We start from the raw sequence: 25,076 nt of genomic DNA on the forward strand, positions 1-25,076 counted from the left end.
GAGCCCTGGATAGTGAGGAAGTTAACTGTGAGGCCGCAGGAGGGTTGAGGAGAGTGGAAAGTTCCAAACCAAGAGCCCTAGTGCTAAGACCCTCAGGTCAGAGACCTCTGACATCTAAGGCAAATTGAGAAAGCTAGCAGCAGGTCTCTGCAAGGGATTAGATGAAGACAGCCACAGTCAGTGAGGTGACCAGGGACAGAGGATGTGGACCTTGTGAGAACTTGGGCTTTGGAGGAGGGGAGCTGTAAGGTCTGACTTGCATTTGAAAGCCCACTCTATGGAGCTAGCCAATGGGCAGACTGGGCATGGCTGTTAAGGAAAGTTCTGTATTGACTCAGTGGCATGGGAAGGAAGCCAATGGGTTTCCTGAAATGTTGAATATGAAACTCGAGAAAAGAAGGATCAGGATGTCCCCAAGAGCCAGACTTTGTATCTGACAGGATGGCATGACTGGAAGGAGGAAAGCTGAGGAGATGACCAGGGGTGAGGGGAAATCAGGACATCCGTTTTTCTGGTTACTCATTGTATAGCCTTGACTAGGTTTTCTATCCCTCTTGTACTTCTGTTTCCCAACAAAGAAAAAGAAGATGGTTAAGAGTTTACACATTGACACTATTGCTAGTGTTAAACAGATGATCTCAGTAATGTGCAGAAGGCCTGGCAGTTAGTCAGCACTCAGTGTTTACCATGGAAGCTTAAACAAACCTTTGGAGCTAGCTGGGTGCAGTGGTGAATGCCTGTAACCCAGCTCTCTGGAGACTTAGGCAGGAGGATCTTGAGTTCAGAGTCAACCTAAATCACACATACAGTGTGGACTAACTGATTCTCTTTAGAGAATTGGGTCCCCTATCTTGGGTTCCATGGTAACAGAGGGACTCTTTGGAGAAAAGATACCTCTGTGTTGTACATGCTTGTCATCCAACACACTTATGTGGTAGGAAGGAGACAAATAAGATGGCTAAAATCTCCCATTCCAAACACGGAGCTCCAATCCCCCCAGGCCCAAGAAAAAGCTCAGATTAAACACTAAAACTGCCTGAGGCAAAGCAGAGATTCAATGGAAGGTGGAAGGCGTGGTCATCCAGGGCTGACCAAGTCTCAGGCTAGTGTTTGTCTGGAGGACATGGTTTTTAGATCAGAATGGTCCCTGGGGCCTGAGCAAAGGGTTAGCCCTGCCTGTGCCTGTCACAGCCTGCCCAGCCTGTCACCTGGAAGCAAAACTCATTTTAAAATATGAAGCTAAGATTTTTCTCACTTTATTTGGTGCCCATTTGGACAAGTGTGCCCCAGCATTTCAAGAGCCACCATGAATAACCAGTGCCCTGGCTAGAAGCAGAAATTCCATGCAGTTTTACAGGATAGAGATTTTTTTCCACTTAGCACTAAAAGAGTCTACACTCAGGGTGAACCTGGCAGAGTTGCTCCGCTATAGAAAGTGCCAGCATTCAGTCCCTTCCCCAGCATTTCCAACACACCTCAGCTGGGTTGTCTACCTAGACACCCTTCCCTCCCCAAACTGTAGCCTAAGGCTGAAGGGGAAAAAAAAGTACTGATTTGGTACAGTACAAAGCAAGTTTTGGGACTTTGAGGAGCTTTCCTTGAAGGTCATCTTCTTTTAAATAAATAGTAAAACTCCATCATGTTTTGCCCAAAGAGGACAGAATCCAGGATGTTGTTCAACCAGCATTTCTTAAACGCTTACTAAGTATCCAATATCCAATCCACAAAGTTGCTGTTGGAGGAAGGAGCCCACCAGGCTTGTGAATAATGACAAATGAGGATGGGATGGGGGTGGAAGATGGCTCAGTCAGTCAGTGCTTGAGTTTGATCCCTACAACCCACCTTTAAAAGGCTGGGCTCCATAGTGCACACTTACATTCCCAGCTGGGGGAGATGGAGACAGGCAGACCCCTCAGGATCACTCACCAGCCAGCTTGGCCTAATTTGCAAGTCCCAGGACAACGAGAGGCACTTTCAAAAAGGATGAAGTGGACAGCACCTGAGAAATGGCAGCCGAGAGTGTCCTCTGGGCTCTGTACATACCCACACATGGGTGTATACACAGAGAAAACAGGGTTGCATGTGTCAGGTGTAAATGCTGTAGGATTTCTGAAAGGATGAAGTAAGAGGGCCAAAAAGTCATGAAATGTCCATGGAGGAGGCAATGCCACAGTGGTGATGGGCAGAGAGGCTCTGCTCCGAGGAAGACAGCCTTTGCAAGGGCTCGGGGCCCCTGGCAGATCTGCAGCTTGTGTTTTTCCCTCTGCTTCTGTTTCTATGACTGATGCCTTTTTATTGAGGCCATTTCTTAGTTTTACATCGGCTCCTTCCCAGGACACACACTCACCCTTGGTCTTGCCACCTAGTAAATGACACAAGACCAGATTCACTTTGAGCACACTGTGAAGGTTTGTTTGCCTTTCTTACCAGGGTTGTAAAAATCACAATCTTTAAGGAAAAGTGGGAAACAAAATTATACCTAAGGCTCTAAGTCTAATTTGCCACTAAATAAATGGAGAATACGCTTTCATTTTCTCCCAGTTTATATGCAAAAGAGCCTAGCTATAAACAGTAATTAATAATTCAAAAGAATCCCATGTGGTGTCACTGGTCAGATAAATTGTTTTTAATGAAAAAAATTCAATCATCTCCAGCTTGAGGCATCAAAGCAAGAAACCCTGTGTGTTGTGGGTGTGGCATGATGTACTGTGATTAGGAACAATGGAGGGATTCATTCGGGCTACTGAGTCAGTGAGTTAGAAGACCGGCCTCCAAGGTCAGGCATGGTGATGCACACTAGTCATCCCAGCCCTCGTGAGACTGAGGCAGAAGGGTCAGGAGTTCAAGATCATCCTTGGTTACGGAATGAGTTCAAGGCCAACCTAAGCTACGTGAGGACATGTTTAAAACAAAACAAACAAAAAACCCCAGCCCCCACCACTCTGGAGTGTGATCAGGGCAGGTAATCTGTCTGTTTTCAGACCTCACATTGTACAGCTGTCATCGGGATAAAGGTAACATGTTTAAGGGACTGGAAGCCACGATCACCTATCAAAGAATGAAGGCTTCATTAGTTCATTGGCATATCTCTCTAACCCCCTTACAGACTCTGCTGCACAGGCCCCATGGCAGTTTCTTCTCCTCCTGATAAAGAGGCACGATCCCTCTTGTGGTGTAATAAGCCTGGAGTTTAGAATCAGGGAGGAAAAACCTTTGAAGATGATGTTTACAAGATAACTAAGGGCAGGAAACCAATAAGTCCTGTTTACTGATAAGTCAAACAGGGCTGGCTGCAGTTTTCCTTTGCTAGTTTGGTATAAAAATGTTTCCTCGGTGCAGGAATAAACAGTAGCCTTAGGGCAGCAGTCAAGATGCTAGAAGCACGAGAAGCAGTGTTCACTAGGGCAGAGGGCTTCTTTCTGTCTCCTCTGAAATCCCTGCCAAGCAGGTGACATCTGTGTCCCTACCTGTGGTGGCACCACAGGTCGTTGTGCCACACTTAGGGTACTGTTCCCTTTCTGTGGATACGATCCAGCTCCCAGCTTGTTCTCCAAGGATTTTTATTAATAGGGAATTGTCTGGCTCAAAGTGTCCATAGTACAATGTTTGGAAAACGCTAAGAATCAGAGTTAGCCAGGAGTCCACATTTTTAACAAGCCACCCAACTGTATCTGAAACAGGAAAGACTCCTACCTTCTTATCCACCTAATTTGTACTTTGTCATCCAAAGTTCACAAAGAGAAAAGGCCACTAAAATCCATGTAAGAAATAGGAATTCTTCTCTTGACTTAAGCCTAGTCCATTCACACACGAGTCCCATGACCTTCCATTCAAAGCCCATCCTGCATGTTCCTTTTCAAGCCCTCTATCTGATGTAAATATTGGTATTTGCCTGAGTGGACAGTCTGTCTTGCTGATCAGAAAGGGGTGTGCCACACAGGCCACCATGGCTGCAGGCATAAAGGACAGGGTCCACTACCCAGCTGTCTGAAGACTTCCACCCAGCTGCAACTACCCAGGCCCATTTCCTATGTTGATTCAGATCTGTTACCAATAGCTTTAAAAGAACTTGGGAACACACAAATTCAGCTTGGTTTTATGGTCAGCTCTCTAGGTAAACAGATGGCTGGCATGACCACCATTGCTAAAGCTGCTTCAGTTTCACCAGCCGAGTGGGGAGTGAGTCCAGTAGCCTGGACTGAGTGGCAAGCTCATCTTCCAACATAATAAAAAAAAATAACTGTGCACTTTTCAGAGTACAAATGAGAGCAGACAGTTCCCCTTCTGTTTTCCAAGGTCGAGTAAACAGTCCATCCTTCAAAGCATCCATCAAAGTCAGCATTTGTGATGGGCCATGTGTGCTGCAGCTAGCAGCATAGGGGGCTCCTGGTGAAGCTCCGAATCCAGTTAAAGGCCACCAGGACAAATGAAACCAGAGATATCATATTAGGCCTGGTGTGTGTAAAACCAGTACTGTGGACAGAGGGTCAGAGAGTCTTGGAATAGCAGACAGCCCCTAACCTCCAGAAACTAAGACACAAATGCTCGGTGGAAAATACTCCAGATGTAAACACTGCACAGTTTGGAGTGCAGTAGGACATGGGGCCTGCAAAATTCCCCCTTTAGTTCTAAAGACGAGAGGCTTCCATGTCTGTGCATCTTTAGATGGATAATGAGTTAGCACAGACTCGCCACATCTGGGCTTGCTTTCCAACCAGCCACTCGATGGCCTTCCTGCAAAGCCAAGCCAGACCGCTCCATCCAGAAACACGGGAAGAATGGGTCAGAACATATATGCAGCTGGCCTGTGAGTTCCTTTCACCCTAACAAGAGGCTCCCCAAATCAACACCTCTGAAGGAGGGAGGCCCTTCTGAATGCCAAAGAAAGGTAGGGCCAGGGCTCTGGCTCCAACCACCACTACAGGATTTACAGGCCAAAAGCATCTCCCTTTGTGCCCTGCTCTCTCCCACACCCCCACCCTTCTCCTTAAACTTCACATCATCTGGAAGAGGAAGGGAATTCTGCACTGGAGGAGAGGTAGAGAGGGGTCTTGGGAAGGACTCTGTGACAGAATGTGGAGTTTAGGCAAAGGGAAGCCATAGAAACCAAGCCCAAGGCATTGCCTTTGCATGGTGCCGATGCACAAACTGTAACCAGGGGGCATTAATGTGGAGACCACGGCTCTGTGCACTTGGTCAGCAAAGAAAGAATGAGCCCTCTTTTGCTTTCCATTATTTAGCCGAAGGAGCTTAGTGCCTAGGGTGACCAGGAAACCTAGGGTCCATCTTCAGCCTTGAAAAAAGGATGACCAGTGACATAATTTTCATCGCTATAATTATAGGTGGTGTGTCCTCTAAAGTGTGTGGGTTGGGAAAACGGGGAAGACTTGCTTGGAGAGGACAATGAAAATAAGTGCAGCGTTGGACCAGATGGATCTGTTGCCATCCTGATACAGGGTGTGCAGTGTTAGACTTGGGATAATGTGTTCTTGCACTTGGGCCTAGCGATGTGGTTTCTGAAGACATTCTGACTTCTGGATACAGTAATGAAGTGTGCTTCCTAAAACTAAGGCGGTGATGGGCCCCTGGGACCTGACAAAAGTAAACCATCCATTTGAGTTTAGTGTTCTTTAGAGCGAGCCCAAAGAAGCTGGATATGAGAGAAACATTGCAGAATCTATTGTATTGTGCAGAATATGGTCTTGGAGCTCTAGTCTGGAGACACATCTGGAACAGAGAGAAAGGGCCATTCTAAAGCAGGCGTGGAGATGTCTGTCTCAGGTGGGAGTGAGTTTTCTAGCATGGTTCTATTCAAGCACAGGTAGCTAGCAGCTTGTCAGAGTTCTGTAAAGGCCATTTGGCATCAGATCGGTGACTGGGCTGGCAAAACCTACAGATTCCTTCCACAGCTGAGAGCCTGCAATTGTGGATCTAAGTGCACATGAACTGAGAAGGGTAAACACAGCCCTTCAGAGTGTAACCGAAGAGCCTGGCTTTTACATGTAGGAAATAAATTTGAGAGACCTTTGTTGTTGCTGTTGGAGAGGGTTCCCCTGTGAGATGCAGGTCAGCCAGCCTCCACCTAATACAAGTGAGGTCGTGTTTCAGCCACAGTGCTCCAAGCACACCTTCTTGTTTTCAAGGTATGCCACCCTGCTAGGCTGCACTTCTGTTTACTCATCCGCCACCCCCAAGAGTCACCCAAAACTCAAAAGCTTTGTTTGGTTAAGCGATGTCCTTTTTTAAAAAGTTACTTTAATAATATACCTGTGGTCTGGTGCACCATCATCAAGAGAGGGCAGAGGACCGCAGGAACACAGGAGTGCAGAGCTCAGTTCTCAAATACCGCTTACAAGCTGAAATGGAAGGAGTTTGCCGGCTCCTCTGTTTTAATAACCCCCAGATGCATAAAAATATATTTGAAGATGCTTGGGAGGACTCATGCTGATTTATTTTTCTTGGATAGTTGAATGATTGACTCTTCACTATTTTATCTCTAAGTATTTTAAAGAATGTTTGCCCTGAGTTTGAAATTTCCTTGTTTTGAGAGTTGATGAGAGAGAAAAAAAAATGTTTCTCTGAAACTGTGCTTTGGGAGACTCTGAGATACCCAAACAGAGAAGGGTAGAAACGCAAGTTAAATCCAATAGTCTATAAACAAAATAGATTAGGTGGGACAAACTCAGCCAATAGGAAACACAGAATGGTGGCTTGTAGGGTCAACCAGCCCGACTATCTGCTGTTTACAATAAGACCACATTCCATAAATCATCAATATAAACAAATGTTGAAATAAAAATATGAGAAAAGTTATATTCAGAGAAAAGAAAAAAGGAAACTAGTATGGCTGTCTAATGAAGGGCAGATTAAACTGTATAGCAAAAGGAGGAAGGAGAAGAAGACAAGGATGACATATTACTGTCATGAGGACCACAGCAGGATGTGGGTAGTAGTGGTTCACTGGAAGTTCCCACGATTCTAGTCTACATGGAATGACACACCCACGCCAAGTAGAAAGCAAATCAGAGAGAAAGACAGAGAAGTTTATAGACACACACCACCTTCTGTTCAGAGAGATTTATGTACATCTCTCAGCAATTAATAGGTCAACCATCAAAAAATGAATAAAATATAAATGATTTGAATAATGCAGTTTAAAAATAGCTGCCGGACAGATTATGGATCCGGAAAAAAAATCCTAAATGGTGATTAGAATTTGGGGGCTGTATAAGATGAGAGGCTAAATAGTTAGAAATAGTTGCTTTGGTTAGAAGACACGCACGCGCTGCTTTGCCCACACTTTAACTTCTCTGAAGTTAAGATGATTCTGTTAATCAATAAAACACCATGAATTAATGGACAAGTGTTTTCTTTAGTGGCCCATAAAATAATGAGACACCCTAGACTGAGTGACTGGGATATGGTAGAGTATCTTCCATTCATCTTTATTGTAAAAGCAAATATATATATGGAAAAGATTCTGTTCAGTCACTTCCTCTCTACCACCCACTTGAGGACTGACATCATACAGAACATAGTCATGTTCTGGAATGAAAAAAAAAAAAAAAACTAAATACCAATGGCTAATAATGTTACCAAACAAATCTTAAAATCTTGTATGCTTCAAAATTCAAAACACACATCTGAGTAATTTATGAGCCAATGTGAGTTAAGATACACTTAGGACTGATTGATTACAGAGACACCACATACCAATACTTAGAGTGTAGCCAAAGTGGCGCTCAGAGGGAAACTCACAGTCTTAAGTGTTTGCATAAGAAACGAAAAATAGTTATAAATCTTCTCTGAATAGAACTGGAGAGATCAAACAACAAAATAGTAAGAACCTAGAAATAGTATTTTTTTTTCAAGGGCAGGAGCTACGGAGATGGCTCAGCTATTGAGAGCACTTGCTGACCTTTTAGAGGACCAGAGTTCAGTTCCCAGCACCCAAGTCAGGCAGCTCACAACCACTTATAACTCCAGCGCTGGGAAATCTGGTGCCCTCTTCTGTACTCCATGGACACCCAAAAGCATGTGCACATACAGACACTCATGTATGCACATAAATCAATAACAAAATAAGTCTTTAAAGCAAGCAAGACAAAAATAGTAAGACAAGGATGGTGTTGAGAACAAGGTAGCTATTAGGTGAGCATAGCAGAGGTGAAAAGAGAAGCAGGTGTGCATCCTCAGAGCTGTGTGCTTGCTGCAGAGGTTGGATGGGAAGATGAGGCAAACCTAGTGTTGTCATGGGCTGGGCTGGGGTGAGGTCACTACCACTGCAGACTGAGAGAGCGATGCACACTGGGATCACTCCTCCCCTTCTCAGTTTCCTCCCTAATCACAGGGAACGTTATGCAATATTGTAGTTTACATTTCATCTCCTATTTTCATCCCCAACTGAAATTTGTCAAATTGCTCTGAGCCCCTGGAGTGGTGAGGCCGTATGACCTTAAAGCAGTTTCTGACCACTGTGTTTTGTTTTGTTTTGTTTTGTTTTAGGATTTGCTTGCCTTAGCATTGGAGAGTCAGAAGGCAGGACTCTCCTGATAAGCCTTTGTGCTATTTTAGCTTTACTGTTCCTAGTCTTTTGTTTCTTGGTCTCTCCCCTGTTCTACTTTGACATATTAAGCTTTTAGGTACCCCAATATCAGGTAGCCAGGCTTGTGTAAATTGATTATTTAATAAGCCCAGTCTCTGAGTAAGAGCCACAAGTACACAGGCCTTAGTGAATGACCAGTGTGTCCACTCACACCTGCTCCTGGGTGGCCCAGGCTAAGCCAGAGGGTTGAGCCTTAGGTTGAGCATTCTGGATTAGTGGCCAGCTATGAAAGACTGTTGATTACATGGCATGCACAATTTATAGAGGGATCAAAAGCTGAATCAGTGGGAAGAAACATCAAAAGAAGGAGAAGGAGGAGAAGGGGAAAGAGGAGAGATTAGCTGTGAGAAATGGGATCAAAGTGGAGGGAGCCTGAGATGATCTTCTCCCAACACTAAGCTAGCTGACTAATATTTAAATGCAAAATCAGTAGGCTTATTTGGAGGCTGGTGAGATCTTATTCAGAGGCTGGTGAGATGGCTCCATGGGTAAAGGTGCTTACCACCGAACCTGGTCGCCAGAGTCTATCCCTAGAGCCATCATGGAGGAGGAAAGAACCAACTCTTCAAAGTTGCCCTCCACCTCCACACACATAGACACATGCACACCACACTGCACACTACACACACTATACACACTACACACACACCACACCACATACACAGACCACATAAACACCACACATATGTGCACCATACACACCACATTACACACACATACACATACCACACTACACAAACACCACACATACACAGACCACACAGACACACCACACACCACATTATACACCCCCCCACACACACGTAATTTTTTTAATTATAAAGATATCTTATGTGGGACTGACACAAATCATATCATCCTATTTCCCCAAAGCAAGCAAATCTTCCCTTTCTCCCTTTTCTTTTTTTTCTTTTTTTCTTTTTTTGTTTTTTGTTTGTTTTTCAAGACAGGGTTTCTCTGTGGCTTTGGAGACTGTCCTGGAACTAGCTCTTGTAGACCAGGCTGGTCTCGAACTCACAGAGGTCCACCTGCCTCTGCCTCTCAAGTGCTGGGATTAAAGGCGTGCACCACCAATGCCTGGCTCAATAAGCACCTTTTAAGGAACAATTGCCTCTCCATATTCACTATAGCACCAAGGAAACTCAGAAGCTGAGAGCTCATTTCTCCCTAAACCCAGTGCCACAGCAGCAGGACTCCAGCCAGCATTCCTTTGCCTTCATCGTGGCTGCTAAAGCAGATGTTCATTTACTCAGTGCCTAGAGCAGTGACCTTAATATTTTGTTCAGTTTCTTCCAAGAATTAAAGGGCACTTGAATAAGTGACAACCAAAAAATATTTCCTAGGATTCTTTTAAACACACCCAACACCAGGAAAGTGGCTTCTGTCTCAAGCCTGGAAGCATGAAAGCAGTGTTCTATCTGTATCATCCAAATTCGTGGACTTAGAAAAGGTACCCGTAACACTGATGTTCTTGAGATCATCACAGAAGGTCCAAGGCCAACCTAGATATACACCAATGTGTTTTCAAGAAGACATGGTGTCCCTTAAAATGTAGAGTGGGTCTGATCTCCTGCAGATACTGTGTGGTGAGCTCCTGCATTCCACACTCCCCCACTACACTGCTTGGACCTTTGACTATGGCCCATCTTCCCTCTGTAATGCCCTGTTCTCTTTCCACCCACCTAGTTTCTCTGTGCCTCTAAGGCCAGCCGAGGGCTATCTGGACGTGCCACAGATTGTGCCCTGACCTTGGCTAGTGTCTTATCCTCACTGTGCTGTGAACTCCAGCTTTGTTATCTCATCCTCTACAACTGAGATGCCTGTAACCTGTGTTTCTCTCTGAGCCAGCCCTGTGTCTCTACCCTGCCTTCCTTGTGGGGTTAGAATTCATTTCAGGGCTGGAATGTAAACTCTGGATATATATATAATATATATATATATATATATATATTATATATATATAGAGAGAGAGAGAGAGAGAGAGAGAGAGTTTACACATCTGCATGATTTCTGAGTACTCAGAAAGTCACAGACTTCCTCCAAAATCTTGTCATTATTCCAAATGGCTCTTATGCTTTACTTAGAAACTGCTAGAATTTAAGACATCATATTTGAATATCCTCAGTAAGGACAAAAGAGAGGTCATCATCGTTTGATTTTTAAAAACTCCATCAGTTGGAGAGGCAGATAGGTGGTGGGCTTTAAAGCTGGGAATCACCTGGTGGAAAGCACATGAGGAGAGACCTGTCGGTGAGTTTCAGAGTCTCTCCAGTAGTTGTAACCTAGAGGGAGTCTCAGTTTCCAAAGCTACTGGAGACTCTGAAACCCACCGACATGTCTCTCCTCTTGTGCTTACCTGATATTCAATCCATTCAGATGTGGGATTTCTCTTGTGTTCCCATGGGAACAGCCTCTTGTTTCGCAGTCCCATGTTTGAAGGAATTCTGCAAAGACTGAGGTAACACACCCAGGGGGTTTCTGTACTGCCCACTTTTCCAGTTGAGGACTGTAATGTCTCCAGTGCTGTCAAGGTCATTGTCAACATTGCCTCTCATGTGACGAGCATGAACCTCCATGTTTAGTTTTACACTTGTCACCCTCACTAGTGTTCAGTCAGCCTTGGTGGGGGCCCTTAGGTTGCCATTAGAAATCCCCTTGGGTTGTGTTTTCATGGACACCTGGGTGGCAAGCTAGGAATTTGGGTTTCTCAAATATGTAACCAATGGCCTCCTCAACACACACACACACACACACACACACACACACACACACACACACACACACACACACACACGTTTCAGTCATAGTTAGCATAAGGTTGTTCACAGGAATCAACCTCGTCCTCCTGAGCCAAGCCCATGAAGAAACCCATGGGGCATGGAAGTGAGGAGAGAACAGGAAAGCCAGTTATGGGAACTAAAGAACAGCTGTGGGCACTTGCACAGACCTGTCTCAGGTAATCAGGCCTGAGGAGTGATTGTCTTGGTTTTATGTTTGCAGAGAAGGTAGAAGGGGTTGGATGGCCTGCCAAATCCCCCACATTCATTCGAGGGGATGATACAACATTCCCAGCGAGAGTCTGCGGCAGGGGCACAGCTTCAGGAGACGCTTTAACAGGCATTAACCTGCTAAGTTCTCATTTCTTCCTATCTCACCAATATTTAGTGACCATCTTGAGTGACCTTTTGACAAGTCCTTCCATTTGAAACACTGTACTATGCTTAAAAGTAGGAAAGTGACTAACTCAGATGTATGCCCTGGTTGCTTATGGTCAGTGAATGAAGGAGAGAACCCCTGGAAGATGTAGGAAATTCTCAGAGCTAAGGTAAGCACAGACGCAAGGGGTTTAGCATTGACACCGACTGCTCTGTCTTCTCCACCCAGCTTCGTGGTTTGGGATTGCACAAACTATATCCACCTTTGTGTTTTTGGTGTTCCTTGAGATGGCCGGGCATATAGTAGGTGCTTCATTAGTGTCGGGTATGAAAGACATGGGGCTGTTAGTTAACAACATGGGGTTGTTAGTTAACAACAAAAATCAGTTGCCCAAGCAATGAAGGTTAGAAAGGGTGTTTCAGGAAGAAAGCAGGAGAAAAGTGGACACAAAGCCAAGTGTCATCGTCAAAGCACCAAGTAAGGAGGGAGCTGGGGAGCAGTAGAGAAATGAGAAAGGGCTGGTGAGGAGTAGCCAGAACCATGCACCCACATATTCGGGACTGGGTCCTAAGGATTTGATGGATTCCCCAAGCTTTAATAAGAAACTTATGAGCTTGTGTGTACATGTGATACCCTTTTCTGAAGAAAGGGGTGTGTCATCTCCCACGTTAGGAACATTTGTAAGCATTGACAAGTGGCTAAAGAGGAACAGGTTAGGTGTCATGGGTCTGAGTAGAGTGAAATGCTGGAACCCTGGAGTTATACTGCACCTGTAAGGAAGGGCACTTGGAGATTCCAAACCTTTCCTGGCAGTGGAAGGGGCAGCAGTAGATTGAATTAGGGTGTGGATCAGAGAGACCGGATACACTGACAAAGGGTATGGTAGTTGGGGAGAGGAAAGGGTAGAAGAAGAAGATTCACTTAACTTCAGGTTTCCAGCTAGGGTTGACAGAGGAGAGCCAGCAAATTTGAGGGGGAAATGCAAGGTCAGCCTGGACCACTGTGCTTAGGATGTCAGTGGGAGGGAGAACAGGGGACCAGTCTAGGCTCATGATAAAGACTTGTGTGTCTATATGTAGATGAGGGTTTGAACCAGGAAATGAGCCACTTCTGGAGAAAGCTAGAAAGAAAGCAACAGCCCAAGGATGGGTCCATGAGTCAGTCACACAACACTATAACCAGACTTCATGCCAACCCAACACCATCAAATGAAGACATAACTATGGTTAAACTAACAGTTAAGAAAATTAAAGCATTTTTAATGGTGAGGAAGGATGGCTCCATAGGGCATGCCAGCTTTTCCAAAGCCACATGCCAGCAGAAACCTGTGAAGAAGCTGGAAAGGAATGATCCGAGATGGGAGAAGGGGTGGGGCCGACCGACACAGGTGCAGGGGAATAGTTTCAGTGAAGTGAGGAGACAGGTATGGCAGATAAGCCAGAAATAACATGAGAAGATACAAGCTCCAGGCGAGAGGATTTTATTCTCCAGCCTTGCCCATCAAGAACTTCTCAGTGGCAATAAAATGACTTAAATCTCATCTTTCAAAATAAAACTTGCCCAAGCTCCACTGGCTCTGTCTGGGCAGGAAACACGGTTCTGAGCAGCCAGCTAGCAAGGTCTACATTCCTCAGAGCCCTGGGATGTGTCTGTTCCAGAGCACTGGCCAGAGAGAGAGGAGAGCAGGGTGCAGCCCTTCTGCAGCCCCTGCCCTGCGGACCTCCGCCGACTCTGCCAGTGTCCCCCTTGACGCAGGGATAAGCTGGCATGCTCATAGTCCCTGACTGAGAGCATGCTCCTCTCACCAGCAACAGCCCCGTTTACAACAAGCAGTGATGTCATAGGTGGGTGGCCAGAGTACCTTGGCTGGAGGGCCTCTTTCCCTTCAGGGCTGTCAGAGTGTTTCAGAAACAGCCAGCTTTGTAGCAGAGAAAGGAGGGCTATGGGAAGGAAGAGAAGAGGGGACCATTGGAGCCCCATGTCATCAACCTGTTCCCAATATGCTCTGGGGGAAAGCTTGGAGATCAGCTGGATATCCTTCAATTGGTCAAACATTCAGGGGTCACCAGCAGAGACCAATAAGAATCGTGTCAATTTTAAACATTTGGTGTCTGCCAGACAGCCCAGCCCTCTGAAAACACAAGCGGCTTCAATGATTCTAGCATCAAGACTGCCCAACTTAGCAGAGACTTCGGAACTGCTGCAAACCAGGGTCAATGAGCACAGGCTCTTGTTGCCCCATCTCTCCTACAGCGCATACTTCTCAGAACACCATTTCTGCAATCACCAGGACTGATGCTAGGGTTAAAGATATTAGGGGCCACATAGTTGGGACAATAAAGCATGCCTTCCTCCTGCCTCAGTTGTGAGTGAACTGGCATAGGAGAATCTCAATGTTGTCTTTAAAACTATGGGGATGGATGGGGCTAGATGTGGCCAAAAATGGGCTGGAACTGTGTTGAACAGGTTTATCAACTGCGCTGGACATGGGCCTGGCCAGAGAAGACACTAATCAGGGGGTTAGTTACCCAAAACTACTTAGTTAGAATTTGGGGCCCCTTGCTTCCTAAGGTTGTAGGGAGACTTTTCTCTTATTCTAGAGAGCCCCTCCTCAGATGGTTGGAAGCATGGAGTTTCACCAAACCTGCTGAAGCAGGACAGCCAGGGCAATCCACCCTGGGGCAGCATGCACCCAAGAAACAAGGCAGGGCAGATCCAAGCATTCCCTGTGCTCTTGCCCTATTTGCTGAGTGAAGCCACAGACCTGGAGTCACACACACTTTCTGCCCCAACAAGGGAGGAAACCTCAAGAGTAAGGAAGGAACCTTAACTGGCACAGTCCCCAGGCCCTGCAGGGAGATGCTTTCTCTGCTGCACCCCAGACCATGGGCATCAGGCAGATTCACAGCACAGCACAGCTTGAAGACTGGGTTTCACATTTCTTTAGGTTGAACAAACTCAGCCTCCTGCTAATTCCTCCTCCCTTCACTATGGCAACCCCCAAAACAAAACAGGAAAAGGCAGTGTTGTTGGGTTTTGTATCATCCAGAAGCCTCTCTCTCCTACAGCAAACAAGCCCGGACATGCTCCCACACACCCCCCTCCATGCTGATCTGTGCATAAGAAATCCACAATTCCAGGACTCCACCCACCAAGACATGGTTTCATTTATATATATATATATATATAAAATATATATATATATATATATATATATATATATATATTTAAATCTTATCCTTTGAGTAGAGTGTAAGAGGGAGGATGCCCTCATTTTGGGAGCCTGGAGAAGCCAGATGAATCTGACATTCAGAGAACGCCACCGGGACCCCTGTGCTCCTCCCTCCAAGAAGGAGCAGGGTTGAGCACCTCTCACCTTCTGATTCAATGCCACCTGTCTGCATCTTCAGTGGCAGCACTGTTAGAGCGGGGGGGGGGGGAGGGAGGCAGGCTTGAAGTGGCTCACTGAAAACACTCGGCCCTCCTCAGCTGCACAGTATACCCCACAGGCCACCTGCTTTTCTTAGGCACTGGTCTCCTGAGCACACTGCGCCAAAAACATAGGCAAACAGTTTTGTGTCTTCCCACCGTGTCAGCATTTATTGAATAACAATAATTCACACGGTTTAGCCGCTTCCATGACAGCAATTTGTCTTACAATCCACCTACCCTGGCGGCCTGGGTGAGACAAATGCACATGCCAATCTTAATGACTAATAGCAACTCTCATAGCATACAGCACACAATCCATATATCTCCACGCATATATGTGGCTTACAGAATAAATACAAGTTAAAGAGCCTGCAGCGGCGTAAAGGAGGTGTCAGGAGTGAGCCAAGAGAGAGTCTGTTGAAGAGCTGGACCAGTGGTGGAAGGAGGCTGCTAGCATCAGGCTGTGAGAGTAACAGTATTGCCGCTGTGAGTGAAAGACTGAGCAAGCATCCAGAGCTGGAAATAGTGGGTTTAGGTCTAAGACCAGATGGGTGAACAGTTGTGTAGACAGTGTCAACCATAGGGGACCCAAATAAGCTAACACTCCAGGGGCAGTCAGGGAGTCCTTTGCTTGTCGGTCTGTGATACACTAAGCAAGTATTAGATAATAGGTTGGTATGGAGCCATACCAGCAAAGTATTATGTGTTCATGGCCTAATGGGGTCCAGATGAAGGAGTTACACCCTTTTCTTGGTCTGATGTATCTAACAAGTTGAGCCTGGTTTCCATGATATGATTTTAATATATCCATGTACCTCTATGATGGAAGTTCCCAATGAACTTATAGGGTGATCCGATCCCTGCCCAGGAAGATGTCACAAATTGGTCTGTGCTGAGGGGTGGTGCCTGACAGATGGTGTAGTTTCTGGCCCACCCAGGAGGTACATTCCTCCTTTTCCCTCAAAATGGAGTCAGGAGATGCATGTAAAGTGGAGTCTTCTCAGGCATTGTACAGCCTTTAACAAGTACAGTTATATGCAATATGTAATAACTTATAATAGGGCATAGTCTGACTTAACACCACCAGCCAAGACAGGGCCTGGCAGACACATTAACCAAATGGCCCTGCTGAACCGCAGGCTGTGTCCACATAGGCCTTGAGGACAGGCAGGGCAGAGGCCCAGCACACACTGGTCCAGAGTCAGGTTGCAATGGCAGCCCTTGAGCCTTTGGATGCTCACCCAGGAAGAGGCCTTCTATAGCCAGTGTCATTTAAAACAGAATGGGTCAAGAGTGAGCTGGGAACCCTGAGGGCTGTTGGAGGTCAGACCTAAAGGAGGCCAGGCAATCTGCCCCAGAGCAAGGCACAGAGCACAAGTCAGAGCACCTTCCATAGTACCTGGCCACAGTCTGTTGTGTATCTGGGAACATTCCAGACAACTCTTGGCCACAGACAGAGCCTGCCCCTTGGCATGCTGAGAAGAGTGGCGATGTGAGGACTACCTGTGGGACCTTGATGAAGATGGAGAAGGAATGACTGATTTAGAGCAATTGAGATAGTTCTGAGCCTCAGGCACTGAGCCCCACACCAAGAATCTAGAAACCACAAGGCACTGGCCAGCCTCGGTCAGTAAGACGAGCACTGAATACTCTCGTTAAAAGGGGAGCACCTTGGGAGTGACCTTGTCCAAAGTCACCCATGAGAACCTGACAGACTGGGAGCCCTAGCCTGCCCTGATCCCTAAGCTTCTCCCGATGCTCTGCAACCCTACAGATTAAACAATGTTAATTTCCCAGAACCCCCAAGTTAAAGCTACCCAGAGTTCCCCTTGGGTGTAGAAAGAAGCCACAGACCTCCATTTGCCCTGAGTGGCCACTCACAGCCAATCCAGCTACTTTGCACCTTCCTCCATGCACACAGGCTCCCACTGCATGAATCCCCACTTGCACCTGCATGAGCAAACTTTGTGCTTGCCTCTGAGCAGGAGTGCCAGCCTCTCCCTGCCCCTGCAGGGTGGCTACTGTGTGTGTATGAAGTGCTGGCTCCCAGGCACTGTCCCCAGCACAGGGTAGCTTGCTAATGGCAACAGTCTGCTGCTTACACCTGGGAGCCCCATTGCCCACACTTGAATTCTGGCTTCTCTAGCACTCATGAGGCTGAGGTACGAAGAGGGAAATTTAGGTCAGCCTAAGCTACAGAGAGACAAAAACTTGGGCCTTTCTGTAAGCTTTCAAATTTTCTCTGGCTCTCCTTGCCTCCGTGTATTTAACTATAAATAAAGTTTAGAGTTCGTCCACTTATTGATAAGAACAAAATGCGCTAGCCTAGTATACAGAATGAATAAGGATAATGCCTGCACATAAATGCCCAATAAATATTAGCTATTGGTAATTATTCTTATCGCCATCATTGTCATCATCCTTTCAGAATGTGCAAAGAAGAGTGAGTGTTTAGTTCAGCGCCAGGTATTCAGGCATTGAGTAGCCATGTCCTCCTGCACTGTGGGTTAGATGACGTCACAGACTGTGACAGGTATGCAGGATTAAGCAGCCATGTCCTCCTGCACTGTGGGTTAGACTAGTCTAGTCAGTTGGTCCCATGCCCCTCAGCTGTGTCCTCTAAGCACAGAGGAGAGACACAATACACACTTGCTGTGCATGTCAGTTCCTGATAAACTATTAGCTCCTGGTCTGTTTCCAAAAAACAAAGTGCGTACACTCTTATTTGGTAGTGGCATTTATGAACGTGTCACCAATGACTTCAGGAAGCCAGGCAGCAGCTTTCTCCAAGGCACAAAAAAATGTTTAAATACCCAACCCTGAGCATTGGCATGTGGGTTGGGCTCCTTGCTGAAACCCATCTTCCTCCTCCACTACGGCTATGTGGAATATGACTCCTAAGGGCTGCAGTAGAACCAGCCAACAATGTCCACTCTGGAAATCTTGAAAGCTTCTTCCACCGCCATGAGCCAGTCCTTCACCCTGGCTGCCCACAGAAACTGCCTCCATCTTCCATGAGAATGCAGAAGTGTGCTGCACAGCGTCTTAGTCTCTGCTTCAGTTTATCTCAGGCAGAAACAATGAGGGAGGAGGGTGTTGTATACAATGCGAGCAGCTGTAGTCTGCAGTCTTTATGGAAGGCTGAAGTTTTATAAGCCTCTTGGTGACCAAACCACTTATTATTCCAAGTGCAGACAGGTTTATGATCTGAAGTGTTCACTGTGTTGGTTGCTATGGGAAACAGAGGAAAGTTCCAGCTCAGAGTTTGAAGTGCTCACTTGTATGGGATGGCCTGGCCCTCTCCTCTCTACTACCGCCACGTCATCAGATAGTTACTTCTGTCTGTCCTCTAGAATACAGAGACAGACAGGCCACAAGACTTCCCGAGACAATACTAACTATATGCTCCATTCCAGACTTCTGTATGTGGGTCCAATGGGCCCTTTTGTCGTGGCCTTGTCTGCTGTTGGACCCTTGCTTTCCCCCACCCCACACTCTGGCTGCCCAGCCCTGCACCTGAACCTGAGGCCTGGCTCCCTTGAGGGCCATCCCACATTCCCAAACCTTGGCTTCTTGGCTGGAGCCAAGGGTGTTTAGTTCCCTGGCTTTTTGGTCAAAGACATTCCAGAGAGTTCCAGAGAATGAGAGATGTCTTTAAACCTCTTCCAGAGCTCTATTGAGCTCTCAAAGTGGGAGTGACTCATATCCTGGCTCTGCCATTAGCTTGTGGGGTTACCCTAGACAGGCCACCCTGCCTCCCTTCTGTGTGGCTGTGGGAGGGGGTCAGCCTTGAGAGTAAATGATCTCCCTAAAGATCATGGTGGGGATATGGCTGAGTTGCAAGCTTCCATCCTCCTGAGCCCAGCTGCAGATCCCATAGACGATATTCCACGTGCTCACACTCTTATGTCCCAGAGGAGAACCCCAACACGAATATTCAAAGAAGCCTCTTGGGATATTTCTCATTATGTAGAAATTTTAAAGGAAAGAGAAAATACATATTTTAAAAAGAAGTAAGTCGTCCTACCAGTGAAGGTACTTTATCATTTCAGTGCATACCAATAAACTGTCAGTGAAAATGCCCAGTGAGGGGCAGATATCTATAATCTTAGCACTCCCGTAGCATTTGGGAGATGGAGATGAAAGGATGAGAGTTCAAGACCAGCCTCAGCCAAATACTGAGTTCAAGGCCAGCCTGAGCCACATGAGACCCTGGCTCAAAACAAACAAAAAGCTACTGGTGAAATTGTTAGTAAATAGTAGAGACAATCTTTCTTCCCCTCACTCTTGACTAGAGTGTACAGAAATCTCTTTATACCAAGAATTGTTACCATTGTTTAAATATTATTTGACAGCATGTTCCAGTATTATAGCTGATAGCATGATATTGTACATTCAGAATTTGCACAGCCATCCTTTTTAATAGTATTATTAGCTAAGCAAATATCCCTGGTGGTTCTTAGACCAGATGTGAGACTAGCAGTTTCACTCCAGTGGCTGTTGATGTGCACAGCAGCGCCCTGTGCCCCCAGGATGCTATGGCACTGTATAGCTGGTAGGGAAGGACTTAGACTCTTAATCCCAGGTGCTTCCCGAATCCGCAGTCTATGACTATGACAGCTGATGACAAGTGGGACTTGTGTCTGCTACACCTCAGGCTGTGCAACTGTTGCCCTTTTGCAGGACTGGTCTGAGAACTGTACAAGTGGGTAAAACTGACCTAGGCTACCTGGCTCCCCCACCACACACGGCCACATGAGCTGATTGCAGTCTCTCAGCCACTCTACCCTCACCTGCAGGTTGACAGAAGTGGCCCTGTCCCCTTTCCTATGTGGCTTCTCATCAGTGGCTCTAGACTTTCCACCCAGCCTAGGAGGCTGTTGCACACACTCCTGTGTAGGGTGTGAGTCTGATTCCTAAGTGGAATTGCTCTGAATCAGCCAGAGCCCCAGGCCTTGAGGTCTGAAATCTGTCCCCAGGTTGGAGACAGTGCTCAGAGACTAGGGGCAGTCTTTAGCCACCTCTGCACCTGTAAGCTGGATCATTCAGAATGATCCCAAAATAAAGAAACATCAAACCCGTTTCTCTTGAAAATCAGCCAAAGAGAATGTGTTGATCCTGAATATGGGTGGAGCCTGACTCAACTCAGCTGTGCCATGCACTGTGATCTTATCTAGGTCATCGTTGTATTGGGGGGGGGGGTGGAAGGGACAACCCCAGGCGTTCCACCTGTCACTAACCACTCTCTTCACCCACAGTCAGATGGCTCCATCCTGGCAATTGCCCTGCTGATCCTCTTCCTGTTGCTGGCCCTGGCACTGCTCTGGTGGTTCTGGCCTCTCTGCTGCACAGTGGTAAGTAGACCAGCCTCAGGCCACAACAGGCCAGGGTCGCATGAAGACCCCAGGTACATCAGTGTGTGTATGGGGAGAGGGGTAACCAGGAACTGTAACAGTAGGAAATAAATCTTGCATTTGTTTCTAAAACAAATTATACAAAAGCAGCATAAACCAGGCTTGATCACTTGGACCTAAGAGTGTGCAAAGTCAGCATGAGCTAGGGGCAAGACCACCAATGGCAAAGCCTTTGGATACAGCTACATAGAAGGCAAAGATTAAAGGATATGTGTTTGGTATTTGAAAAGCACACAGACAGTGCTGGGTGTTGTCATTATCCAAAAGCACTTTGCTGGAGTTGGGATCTATTCATACATTGTATGATGCTGGGTTTCTATCCGTGGGAAGTGTTTCCCAAAATAAACTTTTCATGACAGGATGCGGCAGCATCCAAGGCAGGGTTGTTTTGCAATTTTCAAAATAATTTTAAAATGAATTTATCTGGTTTTTAAGTCCCTGTTGCCTGGGAAGGCAGCCAGCGTGTCTTCTTCATGTGGTCTCATTCTGTAAGTCTGAGGGTTCCTGTGTGAGGAAAGATCCTGGAGACAGACAGCCTCTCCTGTTTGTAATGTTCTTGACTGCCCTGCCCCTTATTGCTGACCCTTAACCTGCACCCTGGTGTTTGTTGTGCCCTCCAAATTCCATGTTGGTCTCACTCAGGGACCCTGACTGGGGCTGGATGAAGTCATGTGTTTCCGGAATGGGAGTGTGGTGTGCAGGAAAGAGGGCCTCCCCACAGAGGCCCATTCAGAGGATTCTGGAAAGTTCCTCCACCCTGAGAGACTGCACCCCATGGTCCTCTAACTAACAGAAGGTGTCTTTGTGAGTCATGGTCCCCAAACCACCCTCTGTCATTCTCCCTGCCCCGCCTCCAAGTGTGGGAAATGTCACTTGACCCAGTAGCTGAGCTGTTTGTCCGTGTTAAGGAAACAGCTAGAGCCATGGAGAACTTACAAAGTGTGTGCACATGAGGCCTCTCCCTCCCACCATAGCACTCTCTCCAGGAATCAGATTCACAGTGTCCAACAACCCATCCCAGGCAGATCAGTCTTAACCTTTTAATCACTGCTTATTCAAGGTAGGGGCATAAAGTGGGACGAGACATCAGGCCCTTGAATTCTCTTTCTGAAAACACAAATAATGCATCCATCCATACCCGACCTCCATCCCTCCTGGCCAGTGTCCAGTGAATTTATTGCCCAGCTCCTGCTCTCTGTTCACAGCTCCCATGCGTGCCTTGTGAGTAGGTGCTGTGTTGCCCCATTTCTGCTCACACCTCCAATGTCTCTACTCACTTTTGCCTGTACTCTGTGTCATTTTCTCCAGGTTACCTCCAATCCTTCTCTCCGCATCTTATCCCCAGACAGTGTCACTAAATTCAATGACTGACTACTTCATCTGATCACCCCTCCTTGGTGCAGCTGCAAGTGACCAGGCCAGGCCCCATTACAGGGAATCACTGAGTATCACATTTACAGGCATCTTGTTCAAAATGTCCAAACTAAACTCATCACATTATCTTTGGACCTGCTTGTCCCTAGTGGCTGTGCCAGTGACCTCCAACTGCACTGGCCTGCACTGGCCTCCTATGTCCCCAGAGGCTCATATGTCTGAACATTTGGTCTCTGGCTGATGACATTGGTATTGGGGGGAGGGGCGGCATGCTCATTCATCATGTTCTCTGTACAAAACCTGTTCCCTTTGGTTTCCAAGTGACCTTGTGAGCAGTTTTCTAGTAGCCTTGAAAAGATCACATTTAATTCATTTTCTTGAATCTCAGGGACAGTTTTACAAATTAACCTGTTGGGCCTCACTAGTGACCAATTATAACTTGATGTGCCTTAAAGTGAAACCAGAATAAAGTCTTCAAACACTGCTCTCCATCCATGTCATAGCACTGAATTGTAGAGCCAGACACCCACTCCCAGCATCACCGAGGAATTGACTCATGGTTTGTGTGATTGAACTCAGTGCAGACAGACAGTGTTGTGGGCCCGGACAGGTGTGCTCCCTGAATGCTTTCCAGCCTGCTTCTCTCACTCTGCTACTTGGGAAATTAGTTTTCACTATGCAGGGCCCTGCTTTCCCCTCTGCATCTCTTCCCTCTCTTCTGCATCCCTGCTTTGCCCTGGATCCCTGCCCTCCTCTCTGCATCCCTGCTCTGCTCTCTGCATCCCTGCCCTCCCCTCTGCATTTCCACCTTCTCCTGCCAGCTTCCTTCCACCTGAGCCTGCCTTGTGGCTTACCTTGAAACCCACCCACCCACCTTTCTCCTGTGCCTACAGTGGAAAGAGGCTGGCCAAAGCCTCTTCTTCCTCTGTCAGTTGAAGGAATAGGTAAAGCCTTTAACTTCTGATCTCCATGCAGAAAACTGGGAACTGTGCTGTTTCCCATTGACCTCCTTACATTCCATCTCCTCTGAGTCCCTCTGGAGGGTACCTGGTTTGGGGATGATCAGGGACAGCTCTTACAAACCGCATCCACTGGACAGTAATGCCCCTCTAGGTGGAAACAGCACACCTCAAAACAGGAGGGGTTTAGGCGATATCTTGAAAGATGCCTTTGAACTAAGCTGAAGAATTGCCCCCGTGGGCCTTGTTATAACGATATGTGTGGCGAATCCCCAAATATGCTGACTCCGGAACTCCTTTTCGGCCCTTTTTTGTCCACAATCCCCAATACCATGGCATGCTCACACCAAGGACACTGGCATTCTACCAGAAATAGTGAAGAAATACAAACCCAGAGAAGGTTGAAGCAACTCCAAATGCAGAATCTGGGACAGTGAGGGTGGCCTCTGCCCTCCCTCCTTGGAGGCTGCCTCAGTGTCTCCCAGCTTAAAAATACCACAGTATCATCAACACACTGACCTCTGTGGCCTTGCTCAGACTCCACTGACCCTTCTGGCAGCTGTAAACAGCTGGCCCATAGCCCAGACAGGGGCCAGAGATGCTCCTCCTCTAAGCCAGGGCTTCTGAGTTCATGGATTTATTTTAATATGCCACTTCCCAGAGTTCCGCAGTGCCCAGATGTTCTGCTAAATCACCAAGTCAGTCACTTAGGCCTTGTCTACTCCTGGTAGCATTCCTACTGTGGCTGTCACTTTAGATATTGATAAGTGTAGCCTCTTAAACAATCCCAGCCTTAGTCAGGTAAGAGGCACAAAACTGTTTCAGGTTGGAATTCCAAATGGAGAAAGAAACACAGAAGATCTCATTTCTTTAAAACGATCTCATCTCTTTGAAGATGTAGTGTGCTTCCTTCCAAACACCTCAGCACTAGCCTTTGCTAGACTTGTGCATTGTGAAAGTTGTAGCTTGAGGCTGTGCTAGGCCAGCAGTAATAACTCCACAATCAGACTTAACGTTTGTGTTAAACTCAGCTAGTTTGTATTGTGGGAAGGATCATTGATCTGTCTGTCTGGGTCTTTCATATAGAGTTACCCAACTTCCTAAGGTTTCCTGGCTTTGATGGGAATACTTATCTTAAGGCTTGGGGATGAGAACAGAAGGCTAGAATGTAAAAGGCAAGCACCCCCTCCTCTGTAGTGTTAGTCCTTGGGGATGCCTTTCTAGTTCCAATTCAAAGGAATCTGACACCCTCTTTTGGTTTCTTTGGGTACTGCACACATGTAATACACATACAGACAAGCAGGGACACATGCATACGCGTATATCTTAAAAATCAAACGCACAAGCTTATGGGAACAACACACCAAAGCAATGCTAAACTCAGTAAAATTCTCATTCTTTTCAATATATTGAATGCTTTAATTTTTATTACATTTCTTAGTGTGTGTGTGTAAGTTAGCTAAGGACACACAAGAGTCAGTTCTCTTTCTATTATGTTGGTCCTGGAGATCAAATTCAGGTCACCAGGCTTGGCAGAAAGCACCTTATCCATCTTTCTGGCCCAAGAAAGCACAAATTATTAATAAAAATATTACAGAAAATTTGGTCTGGTGTATATAGAGTTTGCACACATGCTGTGGCTGTAAGCATGAAGTCTCATTAGGCTGGAGACTAGCCAGCAAGGACATAATGGCTGGGGCTCACCATCTTCATATTGCCTCAGCACTGTCTGAGATGAAAAATTTTGCTGTTATATTGTCTGGTTATCCGGTCCATTAAAAAAATCGCCAGGCGTTATGATCCATGGCTTCAATCCAGCACTCAGGAGGCAGAGGCAGGGGGATCTCTGTGAGTTCAAGGCCAGCCTGGTCTACAAAGTGAGTTCCAGGACAGGACAGGCTCCAAAGCTACACAGAGAAACCCTATCTCAAAAGGAAAAAATCTGTGTGTGTGTGTGTGTGTGTGTGTGTGTGTGTGGTTCCCATGAAGCCCAAGATCCACCTTGCTCTCAGCACTATACCCTCACATACCTGTGGCCCATGGAGAGCAAAAGAGAGCTGCAGACCACCACTGTCTGGAGCCCCCATTGTCCCCTCCCTGGCAAGGTCTCCCATGAAGCCCCGTTAGGCTTCTTCA

The 25,076-nt window shown here is 46.6% G+C and overlaps 1 protein-coding gene across 1 annotated transcript in view; it reads left to right on the top strand.

Annotated features, from left to right (window-relative positions):
• Antxr1 (ANTXR cell adhesion molecule 1) overlaps positions 1-25,076 on the top strand; it is a 185,784-nt gene that overhangs the window by 92,561 nt on the left and 68,147 nt on the right. Inside the window, exon 13 of the mRNA XM_027428734.2 lies at positions 20,452-20,547. Within this exon, the coding sequence (XP_027284535.1) occupies positions 20,452-20,547 (96 nt within the window). The remainder of the gene's footprint in view (positions 1-20,451; positions 20,548-25,076) is intronic.

The sequence above is a fragment of the Cricetulus griseus genome, chromosome 8 (assembly GCF_003668045.3).
Source record: "Cricetulus griseus strain 17A/GY chromosome 8, alternate assembly CriGri-PICRH-1.0, whole genome shotgun sequence".
Lineage (NCBI taxonomy): Eukaryota > Metazoa > Chordata > Mammalia > Rodentia > Cricetidae > Cricetulus > Cricetulus griseus.